Genomic DNA, 17,387 nt, shown 5'->3' with positions numbered 1-17,387 from the left:
TGAGAGTCTCCTGCAAATCGTCTCCAGGTCTTCGTAAAGGACGCGCTCGCGCACGGCCACCGCAGCCGTCTCCAGGAACACACACAGACACAGACGTGTGCCTGAGGCTGGTTTTTGCAAGAAACAGTAATTTACTTCTCATCTAAAAGCTTTGCGTATAGTCTTTCATAGAAAATCCTCATTGTGCAACCATTTGGGGCATATACATCGTCAAATGGATCATGTCTGTACATTGTGTAACGACTGAAAAGCACATGAATGTTAATCTATTTTGAACTTTGTAAAAAAAAAAAAAAACCTCCAGTTGTGAATGCAATCCTAGTTTCTCCGTCCATCTCAAGTTCCATGTGTGTGCATGCACCTGTGTGTGTGTATGCAATAACACATTGTAAGAAACAAATTACTTTAAAAAAATAAAAGAAAATGGAGAGCTAAAAAAAAAAAAAAAAAAAAAAAAAAAGAGGACACAAATAGATGGAAAGACATACCATGCTCTTGGATTGGAAAAATCGATATTATCAAAATAACTATACTTCCCAAGGCAATCTACAGATTCAATGCAATCACTATCAAATTACCAAGGACATTACCCACAGAACTAGAACAAATTATTTTAAAGTTTGTTTGTAGGCACAAAAGACCCAGAAGAGCTAAATCCATCCTGAGAAAGAAAAAATGGAGCTGGAGGAATCAGGCACCCTGACTTCAGACTATACTACAAAGCTATGGTCATCAAAACCATATGGTACTGGCCCAAAACCAGAAATGTGGCTCAGTGCAACAGGATAGAGAGCTCAGAATTAAACCTACACACCTTCAGTCAACTAATATATGACAAAGGAGGCAAGAATATACAATGGAGAAAGGACAGTCCCTTTGATAAGTGATGCTGGGAAAACTGGACAGCTATAGGTAAAAGAACGAAATTAGAACACTTCCTAACTCCACACACAAAAATAAACTCAAAATGGATTAAAGACCTAGATATAAGACTGGATATTATAAAACTCTTAGAGGAACACAGGCTGAACATTCTCAGACATAAATCACAGCAATATCTTCTCAGACCCACCTCCTAGAGTAATGACAATAAAAACAAAAACAAACAAATGGGACATAAGCAAACTTAAAAGTTTCTGCACAGCAAAGGAAACCCTAAACAAAACAAAAAAAACAATCCACAGAATGGGAGAAAATGTCTGTAAATGAAGTGACTGACAAAGGATTAATCTCCAAAATGTATAAATACCTCCTGCAGCTCAATACCAAAAAAACAAACAACTCCATCAAAAAATGGGCAGAAGATCTGAATAGACAATTCTCCAAAGACATACCGATGGCCAAAAACCATGTGAAAAGATGCTCAACATCACTCATTATTAGAGAAATGCAAATCAAAACTGCTATGAGGTAGCACCTTGCAGTGGCCAGAAGGGCCATCATCAAAAAGTCTACAAACAATAAATGCTGGAGAGGGTGTGGAAAAAAGGGAACCCTCTTACACTGTTGGTGGGAATGTAAACTGGTGCAACCACTGTGGAAAACAGTATGGAGATTCCTCAGAAAACTAATAAGAGAATTACCATTTGATCCAGCAGTCCCACTCCTGGGCATCTATCCAGAGAAAACCACAACTCAAAAAGACACATGTACTCCAGTGTTCACTGCAGCACTATTTGCAGAAGCCAAGACATGGAAACAACCTAAATGTCCATCGGCAGAGGAGTGGATCAAGAAGATGTGGTCCATATACACAATGGAATATATTACTCAGCCATAAAAAGGAAAGAAATAAAGGGATTTGCAGCAACATGGATGGACCTAGAAATTATCATGCTAAGTGAAGGTAGTCAGACACCAATGTCACATGCTCTCACTTACATGTGGAATCTAAAAAAAAGGACTCCTAAGCAAAGTAAGTCAGAAAGAGAAAGACAAATACCACATGGTATCACTTCTATCTGGGATCTAACATATGGCACAAAGGAACCCTTCCACAGAAAAGAAACCCACGGACATGGAGAACAGATGTGTGGTTGCCAAGGGGGAGGGGCAGGGAGTGGGAGGGACTGGGAATTTGGGGTTAAAAGGTGCAAACTATTGCCTTTGGAATGGATAAGCACTGAGATCCTGCTGTGTAGCACTGGGAACTATGTCTGGTCACTTATGATGGAGCCTGATAATGTGAGAAAAAAGAATGCATACCTGTGTGTGTAACTGGGTCACCATGCTGTACAGTAGAAAAAGGGCAGAACACTGTAAAATAGCCATGATGGAAAAAATAAAAATCATTATTAAAATAAAAAGACCAGACGAAAAAACAAATAAAAATAAAAATACAAAAAAAGGATACCACGAACTTCTTTGCAGAACAGATACAGACTCACAGACTTTGAAAACGTTTTGGTTTCCGAAGGAGACAGGTTGGGGGGCGGGGGGATGGGCTGGGGGGTTGGGAAGGAAACGCTGTGAAGCTGGGTTGCGATGATCGCTGTCCAGCCAGAAATGCAGTAAAACCCACTGAGTTACAAACAAGCGAATAAATAAATAAAAATATAAAAAAAAACTATCAGGAAAGCTGAAATGAACCTAAGTGGTAACACACAGCCCTATGCAAAGAAAAAAATAAGTAGGTTAGGTACAGGCATCTGATGGCTTTACAGTATTTTCCAGTGTGCCGGGGCACAAGCACCCGCACATTGAAGTACGTATTACTTGGGAGTTCTCTTGCAGTGCAGTGGGTTAGGCATCCAGCACTGTCACTGGAGCACTTTGGGTCGTTGCTGTGGCTCGGGTTCAATTCCTGGCCCAGGACCTTCCATATGCTAAGAGTGCGGCCAAAAGGGGAAAAAAAAAGGAGTACAAAAGAAATACACATCACTCCAGGCAGAGCCTTCTTCCTGCCCACTTGCAACACTCACAAGCATCCTATTGCAATAAATCTATTTCTTGCCTATCAGAGAAAAAGAAATACAGACAGCTCCCAGTGTGATGCAGTGGAAATGAATCTGACTAGTATCCATGACGAAGCAGGTTTGATCCCTGGCCTCGCTCAAGGGGTCAAGGATCCGGGGTTGCTGTGAGCTGTGGTGTAGGTTGCAGATGCAGCTCTGATTCGACACCTAGCCTGGGAACTTCCATATGCCGCACCTGGAGCCCTAGGAAAAAAAGCAAAGAAAAAGAAATACATATGACTTTATTAGAAACTGTTTTTCTTTTATTTCTCCTTTAATTATAATTCATCCATTACATTGAGTTGTTTTCCAGTTATGTACATAGGCAGGAGAAATGTGGGTTTTTTCCCCCCAAATGTAACTCAGTATAATAATTTGTTTAGGAGTTCCCATCGTGGCTCAGTGGTTAACGAATCCGACTAAGAACCATGAGGTGGCAGGTTCGATCCCTGGCCTTGCTCAGAGGGTTAAGGACCCAGCGTTGCCGTGAGCTGCAGTGTAGGTTGCAGACGTGGCTCGGATCCTGCGTTGCTGTGGCTCTGGCGTAGGCTGATGGCTAAAGCTCCGATTGGACCCCTAGCCTGGGAACCTCCATATGCCATGGGAGTGGCCCAAGAAATGGCAAAAAGACCAAAATAAATAAATAAATAAATAAACTGTTTAATGTTTCTTATAAAAAGGGGGCCCTGGGGCCGACAAAGCTGAGAACAGAGCGGTCTCCCTGAAGCGCAGGCCCTGCCTGGACAAGATAACTACGACAGCTGGGGATCAGTACGCAGGGCTCCACACAGTGAGTCTCTGTCCCCAGGAGCTGCTGATATTACTCCCACTCTACATGTAGGGACAGTGGGTTCTGAGACATGAACCGGCTCTGCCAAGGTGAATAAGGTGCAGAGGCCGATCCACTGCCAGGCAGCCTGGTGCCAAAGCCCAGGAGAAAAGCCTGGCCTGGCCTGGAGAGGAAAGACCAGAGTGCAGAAAATGCAATGACTGCAGCCTCGGTGCCAACTAGGGCCCCACACGGTGTTTCTAAATGGTGAACGAGATGCCAATATTCAACCCTTGGGAGCGCCACATCAAGGTTCCTGGTTGCTCTTGAAAGATCAGAAAATTTGGCCACAGTGGAATCACATTTTCACATGGCAACTGAGGCAGACAGTTACCAAAAAATGGCTGCAATTACTTCTTCTCTGAATCTACGCCCTTCGAATATGTCCTGGAAGCTTCACCCATCAAGAAGCGGGGTCGTCTTCTCTACCCGAGGCGGGCACAGCATGCCAGTGCCCAAGTGAGGCCTGAAAAGGCAGAGCTGGGCGTTCCGGTCTCGACTCGGTGGCAACAAACTCGAGTGGCATCCATGAGGACTCGGGTTCAATCCCTGGCCTCGCTCAGTGGGTTAGGGGGCTGGCGTTGCCATGAGCTGCAGTGTGCGTTGCACATGTGGCTCAGATCTGGTGTTGCTGTGGCTGTGGTGTAGGTCAGTAGCTGCAGCTCTGATTCGACCCCTAGCCTAGAAACTTCCATATGCTACAGGTGCGGCCCTAAAAAGACAAAACAAAACAAAACGAGGCAGAGTTGAGTCAGCTCATGTGTTCCTGATACATAAGGGAGCCCAGCCAACATCAGCAGACCTGACTGGCAGTTGACCACAGACACGGGGTGTTCAGCCAGGACTAGAAGAATCATTTCCTGGGCCTGGCTAAATTGCTAACATGCAGAAGTGTGACCTAAAAAAAATGGTTTGCTTTAAGCATATTTTAGGGGTGGTTTATATTTTAAACCACCATCTTTGGGGTGGTTATATAGAAAAAGGGCTACTCAACTGAGCCCCAATCAGCTGAGGCTGGCTGCAGCTGCACTCCGCTCGGGGGCAGCTGGCTCTGGTTTGCCACAGTCCCCACTACGCCTTTCTGTCCCGTATCTGGCATCTCGCTTCCCTCATTTCTGCTACCTGCTTCACGCCTGTAGAAATGTATTCAGGGACCCTTGCAAAAGCCTAAGTTTATAAGATCCATGAAGGGATCAAAGGACTCAAAGGAGCAAACAAATGTAGGTTTCTCTGGAGGCCGGCAGAGCTAGGACACAGGGACTTCAAAAGGAAGCTTCAGGGCGCAGAAAGGCGGGATAAGACTCGGGAGAGACGAAGGGAAGGTAGCAGGAGGCTGCACACGAGACAGTATCAACCTCAAAGACCGAAACCTACGCTGTCTTTCCCTTGGGCTTAAAGGAAGCGCCTCGGTGAGACGGAACGACAGTAACAAACTCGGCTCCTCCCGCACTGATTTTCTGATTTTCAGAAAAGGACCTTCATCTACCTTCATTTGGTGATTTTGTCCTGGAGAAAATACAAGCCTTTTTAAAACAGAAAAGATGCAGAAAATTCACAGGCGAGGGAATACGAAGGCCTCCTAAATACCAAAAAAGATGGACTTTAACGATAAGAAGAATGCAAAATGAAACCATACTGAGATGCCACTTTTCACCTATTTCAGTGGCAACCACACTAAAATTTAACAACACACTCTGCTGGTGAAGCTGTGGGGAAAGAGACACCCTCATGGGACTGTGTGTTGCTGTGGGCTTTACAGAGGGGACTTTTGCAATGTTAACCTAAGTTACTGATACCCACGCCTACGACGTAGCCATTCCACATCTGCAAGTTTACCCTTGCACCTCAGTAAAACAACATATGTTCAGGAACAAACTCTGTAGCATTATCTGTACTATCAAAAGAATAGAAACAAATCACTGTCTACCAACAGAGACCAGTTAAATAAACTGGAACAGCCACATGATAGGAAAAAACGCAGCAATTAAAGGATAATACACATATGGACTGAAAAGGAAAGACCTCCAAGATGTAAGCGAAAAAGTTTATAAACTTTCATTTAAAAGCTGGGAAAGGAAGAGCATATATTTGTATTTGCTTGTACAGGCATACAGCAACTCTGCAAAGCTCCATAAGTAATTTATATGTGGTTCCATTACCTTTGTGCTTACGAGCAGGAATCGGGTTGATAAAGAGACAGGGTTGGGAAGATTTTTTTAACTGTATCAACTAAAGTGCTTTAACACTTTCAAACCATTTACCTGTTACCTGTTCAAATTTTTGATTTCAAAAAATCTGTTCTGGGAGTTCGATGGTGGCTCAGGGGAAATGAACCTGACCAGTAGCCATGAGGATGCAGGTTCGATCCCTGGCTTCACTCAGTGGGTTAAGGATCCAGTGTTGCCATGAGCTGTGGTGTAGGTCACAGATGGGGCTCGGATCCAGTGTTGCGGTGGCTGTGACTTAAGCCAAAGGCTACAGCTCCAATGCAACCCCCAGCCTGGGGACTTCCACATGCCACAGGCCAGGCCCTAAAAAGACCCAATTTTGCTCTCTGTGTATCTCCATCTGGAGGCCAACCAGAGCAGTTACGGTCTTTTTCTACTGGGCAGGACTCCAGCCACCTGTGGAGAGGGCTCCCCGGTGATTCAAACCTTCCTCCTGCCGGTTGTTTGCGGCACACGGTTCCCACATCACTGCGCCCTTCCTGTGGAGTCATGAGTGCTGTTCACCAAAGCCTTCTGCTCTTCCTCTTTTGAACAAATGGCAGGACGGCATGCCCTGGCCCCCCAGTTGCCAGACAAAGTCATGTGATCAGTTCTGGCCCATGATTATAATAAGCAATGGGCATTGCTTCTGGACTAGAGCATTTATCTTTTTTTTTTTTTTTTTTTTTTGCTTTTTAGGGCCGCACCTGCAACATATGAAGGTTCCCAGGCTAGGGGTCAAATCAGAGCTACAGCTACCAGCCTACGCCACAGCCACAGCAAGGTGTGATTCGAGCCGTGTCTACGACCTACACCACAGCTCACGACAGCATCAGATCCCTGACCCACTGAGTGCGGCCAGGCATTGAACCTGCATCCTCATGGATGCTAGTCAGATTCGTTTCCGCTGCACTAGGACGGGAACTCGCTCGCCTAGAGCATTTAGTTCCAGCATTAGACCCTCCAGAGAGCTCTTTTTTCCTTTGCCAAGTTCCTGGCAGTGTTCCAGAGAGTGCCTGCTGTCCACTTGGGTCCTGGGGTGAGGATGACACAGAAGCCCCAAGTTAACCCACGAGGGAGAATAAGTAGGGTGGAAACCGTGCAATTTGAAACCTCTGAGAGCTGGGGTTGTCTCCACAGCACAGCCCAGCTTAACTGACCAGGACGTGCCTGAAGCGGTGTGAGCAGCAGGTGGGGGCGACCCGAACAGCCCCTGACCTCCGAGTCCGGGGGGTCCCAGTACTCACAGCACCGCCTCGATGGTGCGCTGGATCCCCCGCTGCAGCTCTGGATCCTTCTGGTAGTTCTCCACCAGCAGCAAGGCCTGTTCGTAGCTGGCACAGTAGACCTTATAGACTTGCTCCAGCTCCTCTTGGAATTCCAGGAACACGTCACCTGACGGAGAAAAGGCCAACGAGGAGTTCTCAAAAACATGTCAGGTCTGTATGTCCTCTTACATAGGACAGGGGGTGGAGAGCGGCACAGCGCAGCTCCAGCTCAGTGAGACTGCCAGGCTTCACCAGCATTGTCACCCTGGACAAGTCCCCTCATCTGCCTGAGCTTCTGGGTTTTGTTTTTGCTTTTTGTTTTTCTTTTTTTTTAGGGCTGTTTCCCACGGCATATGGAGGTTCCCAAGCTAGGGGTCTAATCGGAGCTGGAGCTGCTGGCCTACGCCAGAGCCACAGCAACAAGGGATCCGAGCCGCGTCTGCGACCCACACCACAGCTCACGGCAATGCCGGACTCTTAACCCACTGAGCAAGGCCAGGGATCGAACCCGCAACCTCATGGTTCCTAGTCGGATTCGTTAACCACTGCGCCACGACGGGAACTCCAACATTATTCTAAGTAATAAGAAATAGTGATACTATGTGCATCCAGTATGATGCCCTCAGGACACCACAGTGACTACAGTATTCCTGACAAAAATGTATAACCTAAATTTAACAGTGAAAATAATTTTAATTTGATAAATCATATAAAATATAGAAGTTACATTATAATACAAAATTATAAAATATGGATTTTACATATAGGCGTTTACAAAATATGAAAAATCTTTTTTTTGCTTTTTAGGGCCACCCCTGTGGCATATGGAAGTTCTCTGGCTAGGGGTTGAATCAGAGATGCAGCTGCGGGCCTACACCACAGCCACAGCAACACAGGATCTGAGCCGTGTCTTTGAGCTACACCACAGCTCACGGCAATGCTGGATCCTTAACCACTGAGCGAGGCCAGGGATCAAACCTGCATCCTCATGGATATGAGTCAAGGTCATCACCGCTGAGCCACAAGAGGAACACCCAATTAACTTTAACTTTAATAATTAAAATCTTAAATCTAGGAGTTCCCGTCGTGGCGCAGTGGTTAACGAATCCGACTAGGAACCATGAGGTTGCGGGTTGGATCCCTGGCCTTGCTCAGTGGGTTAATGATCCGGCGTTGCCGTGAGCTGTGGTGTGGGTCGCAGACACGGCTCGGATCCCGTGTTGCTGTGGTTCTGGCGTAGGCCGGCGGCTACAGCTCTGATTGGACCCCTAGCCTGGGAACCTCCATATGATGTAGGAGCGGCCCAAGAAATGGCAAAAAGACAAAAAAAACCAGGAAACAAATAAAATCTTAAATCTATAAAGTCACTAAAGACAAGGAAAGACAGAAGAAGACTAAGGGAACATGACAATAAAATGAAATGTATCCCAGACTGGGTCCTGGACCAGAAAAAGGACATTAATAGGAAACCTGGCAAAATGTGAATCAGGTATTCAGTGTTGACAGGGTTGAACTGATGAAAATCTCCTCATTTTAATAACAGTACTACGGATTTGTAAGATGTAAAAATTAGGAAAGGGGGAAGAATGCAGCTCTCTGTATGATTTTTGTAACTTTTCTGTGTGTCTAACATTATTTCGAGATAAAAAATGTAAAAAGAACCTTGAAGAAGAGCTCCTGCTGTGGCGCAGTGGGCTAAGAACCCGAATGCAGTAGCCACGGTTGCTGCAGAAGTACAAGTTCAATCCCCAGGCCAGCACAGTGGGTTAAAGGATCCAGCTTTGCCGCAGCTGTGGTGTAGGTTGTAGCTGCGGCTTGGATTCAATTCCTGGCCGGGGAACTTCCACATGCCATGGGTGCAGCCATTTAAAAAAAAAAAAGAAAGAAAGAAAAAAGGAACCTCGCAGACATCATGGCAAGTGAAATAAGCCAGTTACAAAAGTACCAATACTGTGTGATTCCATTACATGCAGTAGCTGGAAGGGTCAGCTCCTAGACCCGGCAGGTAGAACGTGGTCCCCAGGGGCTGCTCACCAGTTTGAAGGTGAAAAAGTTCTGGGCATGAACAGCAGTGACGGTGGCACAACGACGTAGAAGTACTTCACGCCACTAACCACACACTTAAAAATGTTAAAACGGCAAATTTTACGTTACGTGTGTTCTAGTACAATGACAACCGAAACTTAAAAAAAGACTCTTAGGAGCTCCCCCCACCGCCCCGCCCCGCCATGGCTCAGAGGCAACAAATCCAGCTGGTATCCGTGAGGATGTGGGTTCGATCCCTGGCCTCGCTCAGTGGATTAGAGATCCGGTGTTGCCATGAGCTGTGGTGTAGGTCGCAGACATGATTCGGATCCCGCGCTGCTGTGGCTATGGTGTAGACCAGCAGCTGCAGCTCCAATTAGACGCCTAGCCTGGGAACCTCCATGTGCCCAGATGTGGCCCAAAAAAGAAAAAAAAAAAAAAAAAAGACTTTAAAACCCTACACGCTAATGTTACAGCAGCTGTATTCACAACTGCCAAAGCCTAGAAGCCCCCCAAGTTGTCCTCCAGTAGGTAAATAGATAAATACACTATGTGATATCCATACAATGGAATACAATTCAGTGATTAAAAAAAAAAGAAAGAAATGAGATATTAAACCAGGAAAAGACACGGAGAAACCGTAAATGTGAATTATCAGATGAGAGAAACCATTCTGAAAAGGCCGCATTCTCCAAGGTTCCAGCAATATAACATTCTAGGAAAGGCAACACTCTGGAAACGGTAAAAAGATCACTGATTTCCAGGGGCTGGGCTGGGGTAGAGGGAACAGGCAGCACACGGAGGAGAAACTCTGGGTAAGACACTGTGATAACGGTGGCATCAGACACTACACGCTAGCCTAAACCCAGAGACTGAGCGACACAGAGCGAGCCCCAAGGGACGCTGTGGACGTCAGTCAATGAAGATACATCGCGACGCACCGGTCAGTTGTAATAAACGGACCACTAACACAAGGTTTGGATAACGGGTCAAACTCTGTGTGTGGGGCAGAGGTTACATGGGAGCTCTCTGTACTTCCTACTTAATTTTTCTGTACATCTAAAAGGGCTCTAAAAAGTAAAGTCTATTAGAGCTACAGCATGTTGAGACCAAAGCAGGGGTCAACAACGGCAATAGCAACAGCTATTAGAAGGCTACCACGAACACGCAGGCAAGAGCATCAGGATGTCTACCTGGGGGTCGGGGAGTGATAAGGCTGAAGAGAAAGGTGTTTATCACAAAAGCCAAGTAAGCCGTGGGCCAAAGGACGCCCCGCGACCCTACTTCCTGCCAATGCTGCGGGCTGTGCTTCTGAAATGCACCAGGACCCCCTAAGGGACGCATCCAAAGGTCCCAGACAAGCAGGGTCCAGCTCGCAGGAAGACCCCCTCAATGAGACCACCACCCGGGGCCAGAGCCCTTCCCCAGGGCCTGTGGTGCCAAGCCCTCCAGAGCACTCGCTCAGGAGACGCCCCCAGAATGAGGGAGACGGGGACCTCGGAAGATCCCCTGAAACTGAAGCTAGGAGAAGGTGTGCGATGGGACATCGGCCCGCCGCAGAGCCGATCCCACCAGGAGAGGGCCTGGGCGTGGCCCTGAAACCCAGGCAGGTCCCACCTTCTCCTTTGCCAGGGTGATTCTGCAGGAATGCCACTAATGCCGCAGAGGCCATGGTCACACCGCGGTGGCCAGGGGCGGGACGGTTCAGGACCCGGAGGCTGGAGGAAGGCAACGCCCAAGAGCAGGCTGGCCAAGGAAGCAGGGATGCTCGGGCACCAAAGACTCTGGTCCTTTCCTCCGCCCTTCCTACCCACAGACTGTGAAGAAGTCACGGCAGCAAAGGAGGGGACTCCTCCCCTAGCGGGGGGGATGGGGAGGCGGGAGGTCAAGCTCTGGCTGGGTTCGCACCGAGACTGCCACATCAAGCTGTGCAACCTTAGGGAAGTCGTGTACACGAGTCTCAGGATTTCTTTAGTCAAACGGGAATAACAATAGTGACCAGCAAGCAACTGTGTCATGAGAACACAAAGGGCTGCTAAGGTCAGCTGCCCAGTCATGGCTGGCACCAAAATGGGCACTACTTTCACGTGGAAGGCACAAGACAGGCCCAGCGACGTGAAGGAGCTATGGGTGGCAGAACTTTGTGCATCAGACTCCAAAGCCTCTGCTCTAAACCTCTTGGCCTGCAAGCCACGGCCACACGTGGCTCCTGGGCGCCTGAAACATGGAGAATCCCAATGAGACGTGTTGTCGGTGTAAAAAGCACTGATTCCAAAGACTTCGTACCAAAAAAGAATAAAATACTGGGTTAAATAAGATATATCATTAAAATTAATTTCCCTTGTTTTAGTTTTTTTCATGTAGCCATTCAAAAATTTTTAATTAAATTTGGGGCTCACGTTGTATTTTTTTTATTTTATTTATTTATTTACTTGCTTTTTTAGGGCTGCACCTGCGGCATATGAGGTTCCCAGGCTAGGGGTTCAATCGGAGCTGTATACACCACAGCCACAGCGACACCCAATCTGAGCCGCATCTGCGACCTACACCTCAGCTCACAGCAACTCCGGATCCTTAACCCACTGAGAGAGGCCAGGGATCGAACCTGTGTCCTTATGCATACTAGTCAGGCTCGGAACCTCTGAGCCACAATGGGAATTGTGCATTTCTTTTAAACAGCACTGATCTAGGGCGTAGAGCCTTCCCGTGACAGAACCCTGTGGGAGGGGGGGAACTCCTGTGAACACCTGGGTAGTGTCTGGACCCTCAGTGCTAACTCATTTGGGAGGGAAAACTCTGATAAAAACAGCCATGCTTGAGGTCCAAAAATCCTTTAAAACGCAGCTAAAGAATGTGGAAAAGGACCTTCTTTGTATAGTAGGGCCTGGGGGCAGGGCAGGGAACAGAGTGAGCTGGCAAGGGCCAGCTGCGCATGGGAGAAGAAAGGCCAGGTGGATCCTTTGTGCTGGCTAACCATGGGCGGGTGCAAAGGATGAGGTTGCTTTCTGTAGACTCAGTAAAACCCAGGAAACAGATGCTCAGTTACATTTGAACTTTAGGGAAATAACACAAAATGTTTCCATACAAGTATGTCCCAAATGTTGCATGGGATAAACTTATACTAAAACATGACTCACCGATTTGTGAAACTCAAACATACCTGGGCATCCTGGGGAAGTCACGAAGGCAGGGCACAGAGCTAGCATGGGGAATGCTGGGGAGAAAGCAGCAGCTGGACGTTTTGCAAGTCAAGCAGGAAGGCAGAGCCGGACAAGTGAGACCTTAACAAGGACTTGGGTGGAACCTCAGGAGCCACAGCAACAGAAGACCCTGACCTAAGAAGCCCCAGACCCGTGGGTGGTCTTCAACCTGAGGCTATAGCAATTGCCATTCAAATAAGTGGTAATTATTAACAGGAACAAGTGCAAAATGATGAAAGGTAAGAATATCTAACCAGATAATTTAGAAAATCTTCATCTGGAGTTCCCATGTGGCTCAATGGGTTAAGGCTCCAGAACTGTCGCTGCAGTGGCTCGGGTTGCTGCTGTGGCGTGGGTTTGATCCCTAGCGCAGGAACTTCTGCATGCTGAGGGTGTGGCCAAAATAAATAAATAAACAGGAGTTCCCATTGTGGCGCAGTGGTTAACAAATCCGACTAGGAACCATGAGGTTGAGTGTTCAATCCCTGCCCTTGCTCAGTGGGTTAACGATCTGGCGTTGCCGTGAGCTGTGGTGTAGGTTGCAGACATGGCTCAGATCCCATGTTGCTGTGGCTCTGGCATAGACTGGCAGCTACAGCTCCAATTAGACCCCTAGCCTGGGAAACTCCATATGCCGCGGGAGCGGCCCAAGAAATGGCAAAAAAAAGACAAAAAGACAAAAAATAAATAAATCTTTTTTAAAAACTTCTTTTTAAATTTTCTATTCCTCTATCGCTTGTAGAGAAGAGTCACTCACACTGCTGTTTTAATAAAGAATCGTACCTTTAGGAGAACAGGAAACGCATTATGTACACGCTTCAATCCCACTGTCTACTGCACGGACGTTGTGCGGTGCAGCAGTTGAGACAACCGGCTCCAAAAGGTACCTGCCCCAGTGCACCTCCTGGCTCTGCCTGGCTGGACCACCTGAGCAGGTTACTTCCTCTCCCCAGGCCTCAGTGTCTCTAACTGGAAAATGAGAGGACGGCACCTACCTTTCAGGGTTGTTCTAAGGATTAAATGAGTTAATACATGTACATCAAAACAGTGCTGGTCCTTTAGTGAACACTCAGGAAGGTGGCTTTTTCTTATTTTTCCTTTGTCCTTTTAGGGCTGCACCAGTGGCATGTGGAGGTTCCCAGGCTAGGGGTCTAATTGGAGCCGTTGCTGCCGACCTACGCCAGAGACACAGCAACGCCAGATCAGAGCTGTTTGCGACCTACACTGTAGCTCATGGCAACGCCGGATCCTTAACCCACTAAGCGAAGCCAGGGATCGAACCCACTACCTCGTGGTTCCTAGTCAGATTCGTTTCCACTGCACCACGACGGGAACTCCAGGAAGGTGGCTTTTTCAAAAAAATGTGTTTCTCCCCATGGTGTACAGTAGGAAAAAAAAAAAGTGTGTTGGGGGAAATAACAATAAAAAATAAATTAAAAAAATAACTAAAATTGCTGAGGGAGTTCCCGTCGTGGTGCAGTGGTTAACGAATCCGACGAGGAACCACGAGGTTGCGGGTTCGATCCCTGGCCTCACTCAGTGGGTTAAGGACCCGGCATTCCTGTGAGCTGGGGTGTGGGTCACAGACGCGGCTCGGATCCTGCGTTGCTGTGGCTCTGGCGTGGGCCGGCGGCTACAGCTCCGATTAGACCCCTAGCCTGGGAACCCCCATATGCCACGAGAGCGGCCCTAGAGAAGGCAAAAAGACAAAAATAAAATAAAAAATAAATAAAATTGCTGAGAGCGGAAAAACATGGGTGTGTTATTTTTCATCCCCATCATGGTCATTTACGTCTCGGAAAAGGTGGGAGACGGGGGTGCAAAGGCCGGGGGTACTTGGGTGGACGCCCCACCTCATCCCCTTTTCTGCCCGACACCATTCACCCTTGTCCCGACTCCACTTGAAAGCCTCGGGGAATGGGGATTTCGCCAAGGAGACGCAGAGCAGCCGGTGGCAAGAGACGCGAGGACGGGGATGAGGCTCACACCTCTCGTCCCTCCTCCTCTGTGTCTGGTCATCCGGAGCCACTTCGGAACCAGGAGGCCACCTGCCTCTCTCACCTGGGCGCCTGGAAAGCCACCGGCTGGTCTCGCTGCTTCCACCTGCCACCCTCTCCCAATCCACGACCCACAGCTTCCAAAGGGATCGTTGAAAAAGGAATCAGACCACGCTACGCCTCTGCTCAAAACGGCGCACCACTTGCCATGACATTTAGAATAAATCCACAGTCCTCACCACGGCATCGGGGGCCCAGGCATCTGGTCCCTCCCGCCGCCTCCGTCTTGGCTCCGGACGCTCTCCCCTCCTGGGCCCCCGGAACCACACCACCTTCTCTGTGCCTGTCCTTCGGAGCGCCCGGGCTTCGGCCTGCCGCGGGGCCTCTGCGCAGCGACCCTCTCCCTCTCCCTCCAGCTCTTCCCACAGCCGGCTCCTCTCGCACACGCAAGCCTCAGCTCACGCGTCCTCTCCTCAGGAGGCCTCCTCGCAGCTCGACAGTCATCACGGGGTGTTACTCCTCTCGTAACAGATCACCCCTTGAAATTCCCCTGTTTATCTGGGTATCGTCTATCTCTCGCTAACTTGTTAACCCACAGGAACAGAAGGTCGGCCCTCTGGTGGATGCTGCGACCCGAGCACACAGCCCAGGGACTGGCACGCCGTCGGAGCCCCGCGGGTACCCGCGGGGGGAATGACCGTGGGCGAGCCCCGACGAAAGTCTCAGCCGTGCCGCTCACGGGCGCGTGTCCGTGAGGAGGTCTCCCCTGTCTCCCGGCCTCAGCCGCTTCTTCTGTACAGTGACGGGGACTGGACACTCCTGGCGGGTCCTGCGGCTCTGACACGCCATGTTTCAGGCGTCCCCAAGACAGCCTCTCATCGAGCTGCACTGCCCTGAGGCCCTGCGGAGAGGGCGGCAATGCCACATGCCAACAATGGCTGTCAGGAGCCCGGGCTGGCCAGCGCCGGGCCCTTCGCTTACCGACCAGCCGCACCTGCTCCTCTCCCCTGGAGGCCGCGTCCTGCAGATCTCGGAGCAGCCTGCTGTTCACCTTGATGACATCATCGATGTTCGAGAACAGGACATCCAGATCTTCCTGAGGCAGCTGGAAGGAACAAAGACGTCAGGGCAGGTGGCCTGGGAGTCGGGCAGGGCGACCTCTTCGGTAGGCTTGGGACAGGAGTCCAGAACACTCACACCATCAGGGGCCCATGACTCTTGGGAAGACTGTCCCAGTGGAGTGCTTGCAAGGCCTTCGAAGTCTGGTAAACTAGACATTTTTTTTTTTTGGTCTTTTTGCTATTTCGTGGGCCGCTCTCACGGCATATGGAGGTTCCCAGGCTAGGGGTCTAATCGGAGCTGTAGCCATTGGCCTACGCCAGAGCCACAGCAACGCAGGATCCGAGCCGCGTCTGCAACCTACACCACAGCTCATGGCAACGCCGGATCATTAACCCACTGAGCAAGGGCAGGGATCAAACCCGCAACCTCATGGTTCCTAGTCGGATTCGTTAACCCCTGCGCCACGACGGGAACTCCAAATTAGACATTTTTATTACTCTTTAAGAGAGGAAGAAATGGCTCAGCATGAAAGCTATTTTACCCTAGGTCTGCTGCTAACGACGCTATTTCTTGTCTCCTTTTCCCCATCTGTCATACACGGGTGGGAAGGTGGACTTCTTTCCAGCTCTGACATACCTGGCAACTACGCCCATCACCCTGAGATGTATTCTGAACTCTAGCCCCTATGAACTAAATTATACCGCTGTTTAAGGATGCAGCATATCTAGATAGGAGCATGAACACGTACAGGCGAAGAGACAGATGTCCCGGATGCACAATCAAGAGATAAAAGCTAACTACAGAGAAAGACCTAGGAGTTTCCACTGTGGCTCAGCAGGTTAATTACCTGAAACAACATCCGTGAAGATGTGGGTTCCATCCCCGGCCTTGCTCAGGGAATTAAGGATCCGGCACTGCCGCAAGCTGCAGCATAGGCTGCAGATGTGGCTAGGATCCAGTGTTGCCATGACTGTATACAGACCACAGCTGCAGCTCCGATTTGACCCCTAGTCCAGGAACCTCCATAGGCCGCAGGAGTGGCCTTAAAAAAAAAAAGAGGAGAGAAAGAATGACTGCAGTAGCTCAGGTCACTGTGGAAGTGCAGGCGCCACCCCCATCCCGCACAGTGGGTTAAAGCATCCGGCATTGCTGCAGCTGTGGCACAGGGCACAGCCACAGCTCAGATTCAATCCCCAGCCTGGGAACTTCCTATGCCTCGGGTGTGGCCATGAACAGGGAAAAAGAAATAAGAAAAAGAAGAAAAAGATCTAGAGGATGCTCTTTCTTTGTTGAAATAAGTAACAGTCTATATTTGCTTATTTAATGCCTACAGAGAAAAACCCTGATTTCTGGAGGGTGAAAATATGAGAGGATTTCACCGTCCACATTATCTGCTTCATGATTTCATTTGTTCAGCAAACACCAACGGAAGTATTCTTCATGTGTAAGAACTGGGATACAGTGAACTAAAGAGTCTTTCCCCTTACGGAGCTTACATGTTAAGGGATGTACATTTCAGGGAGAGCCTTATTATTTCTGAAATCGGGGTGGGGGGAAGATGTGAAAAATGAACCCTAAAATAGAAACCCATCAGAGCTGATAACTTTTCCATGTTACCACTCTCCAAATGAGACCATCAGAAATAGGTCACTTAAAGCCAGCTGTTCTGAACTTCATAATGGGCTATTTTATCCATTAGCTCACGTAATTCTCGGAGCGGTTATTCCTCTGCCCATTTAGCAGATGGATATACTAAGGCTTCAGTGTTAAAAGACGTCCTGAAGGGTTTACACCCAGGTGACTCCGCATTCACCATGCCTGCCCCTCCATCAAGCCTGTCCCAGG

The 17,387-nt window shown here is 48.6% G+C and overlaps 1 protein-coding gene across 13 annotated transcripts in view; it reads right to left on the bottom strand.

Annotated features, from left to right (window-relative positions):
• Positions 1 to 17,387, bottom strand: part of ARHGEF37 (Rho guanine nucleotide exchange factor 37) — a 77,383-nt gene that overhangs the window by 25,070 nt on the left and 34,926 nt on the right. For all 13 annotated transcript variants that reach the window (XR_014839158.1, XR_014839161.1, XR_014839160.1 and 10 more), the window contains exons 3-4: positions 15,462 to 15,585; positions 7,238 to 7,385 (exon numbers count right to left, since the gene is read on the bottom strand). Coding sequence is in view for 3 of the 13 variants with exons in the window: in XM_085015116.1 (XP_084871242.1) it covers positions 7,238 to 7,385; positions 15,462 to 15,585 (272 nt within the window). In the remaining 10 variants the exon portion in view is untranslated. The remainder of the gene's footprint in view (positions 1 to 7,237; positions 7,386 to 15,461; positions 15,586 to 17,387) is intronic.

The sequence above is a fragment of the Sus scrofa genome, chromosome 2 (assembly GCF_054392235.1).
Source record: "Sus scrofa isolate SSC_HxYL_T2T_F1_AM1 chromosome 2, Sscrofa_HxYL_maternal_Yorkshire_Landrace_v2.0, whole genome shotgun sequence".
Taxonomy (NCBI): Eukaryota; Metazoa; Chordata; class Mammalia; order Artiodactyla; family Suidae; genus Sus; species Sus scrofa.
The sequence above is the reverse complement of the archived record's forward strand: the minus strand, read 5'-3'. Positions and strand labels throughout refer to the sequence as shown.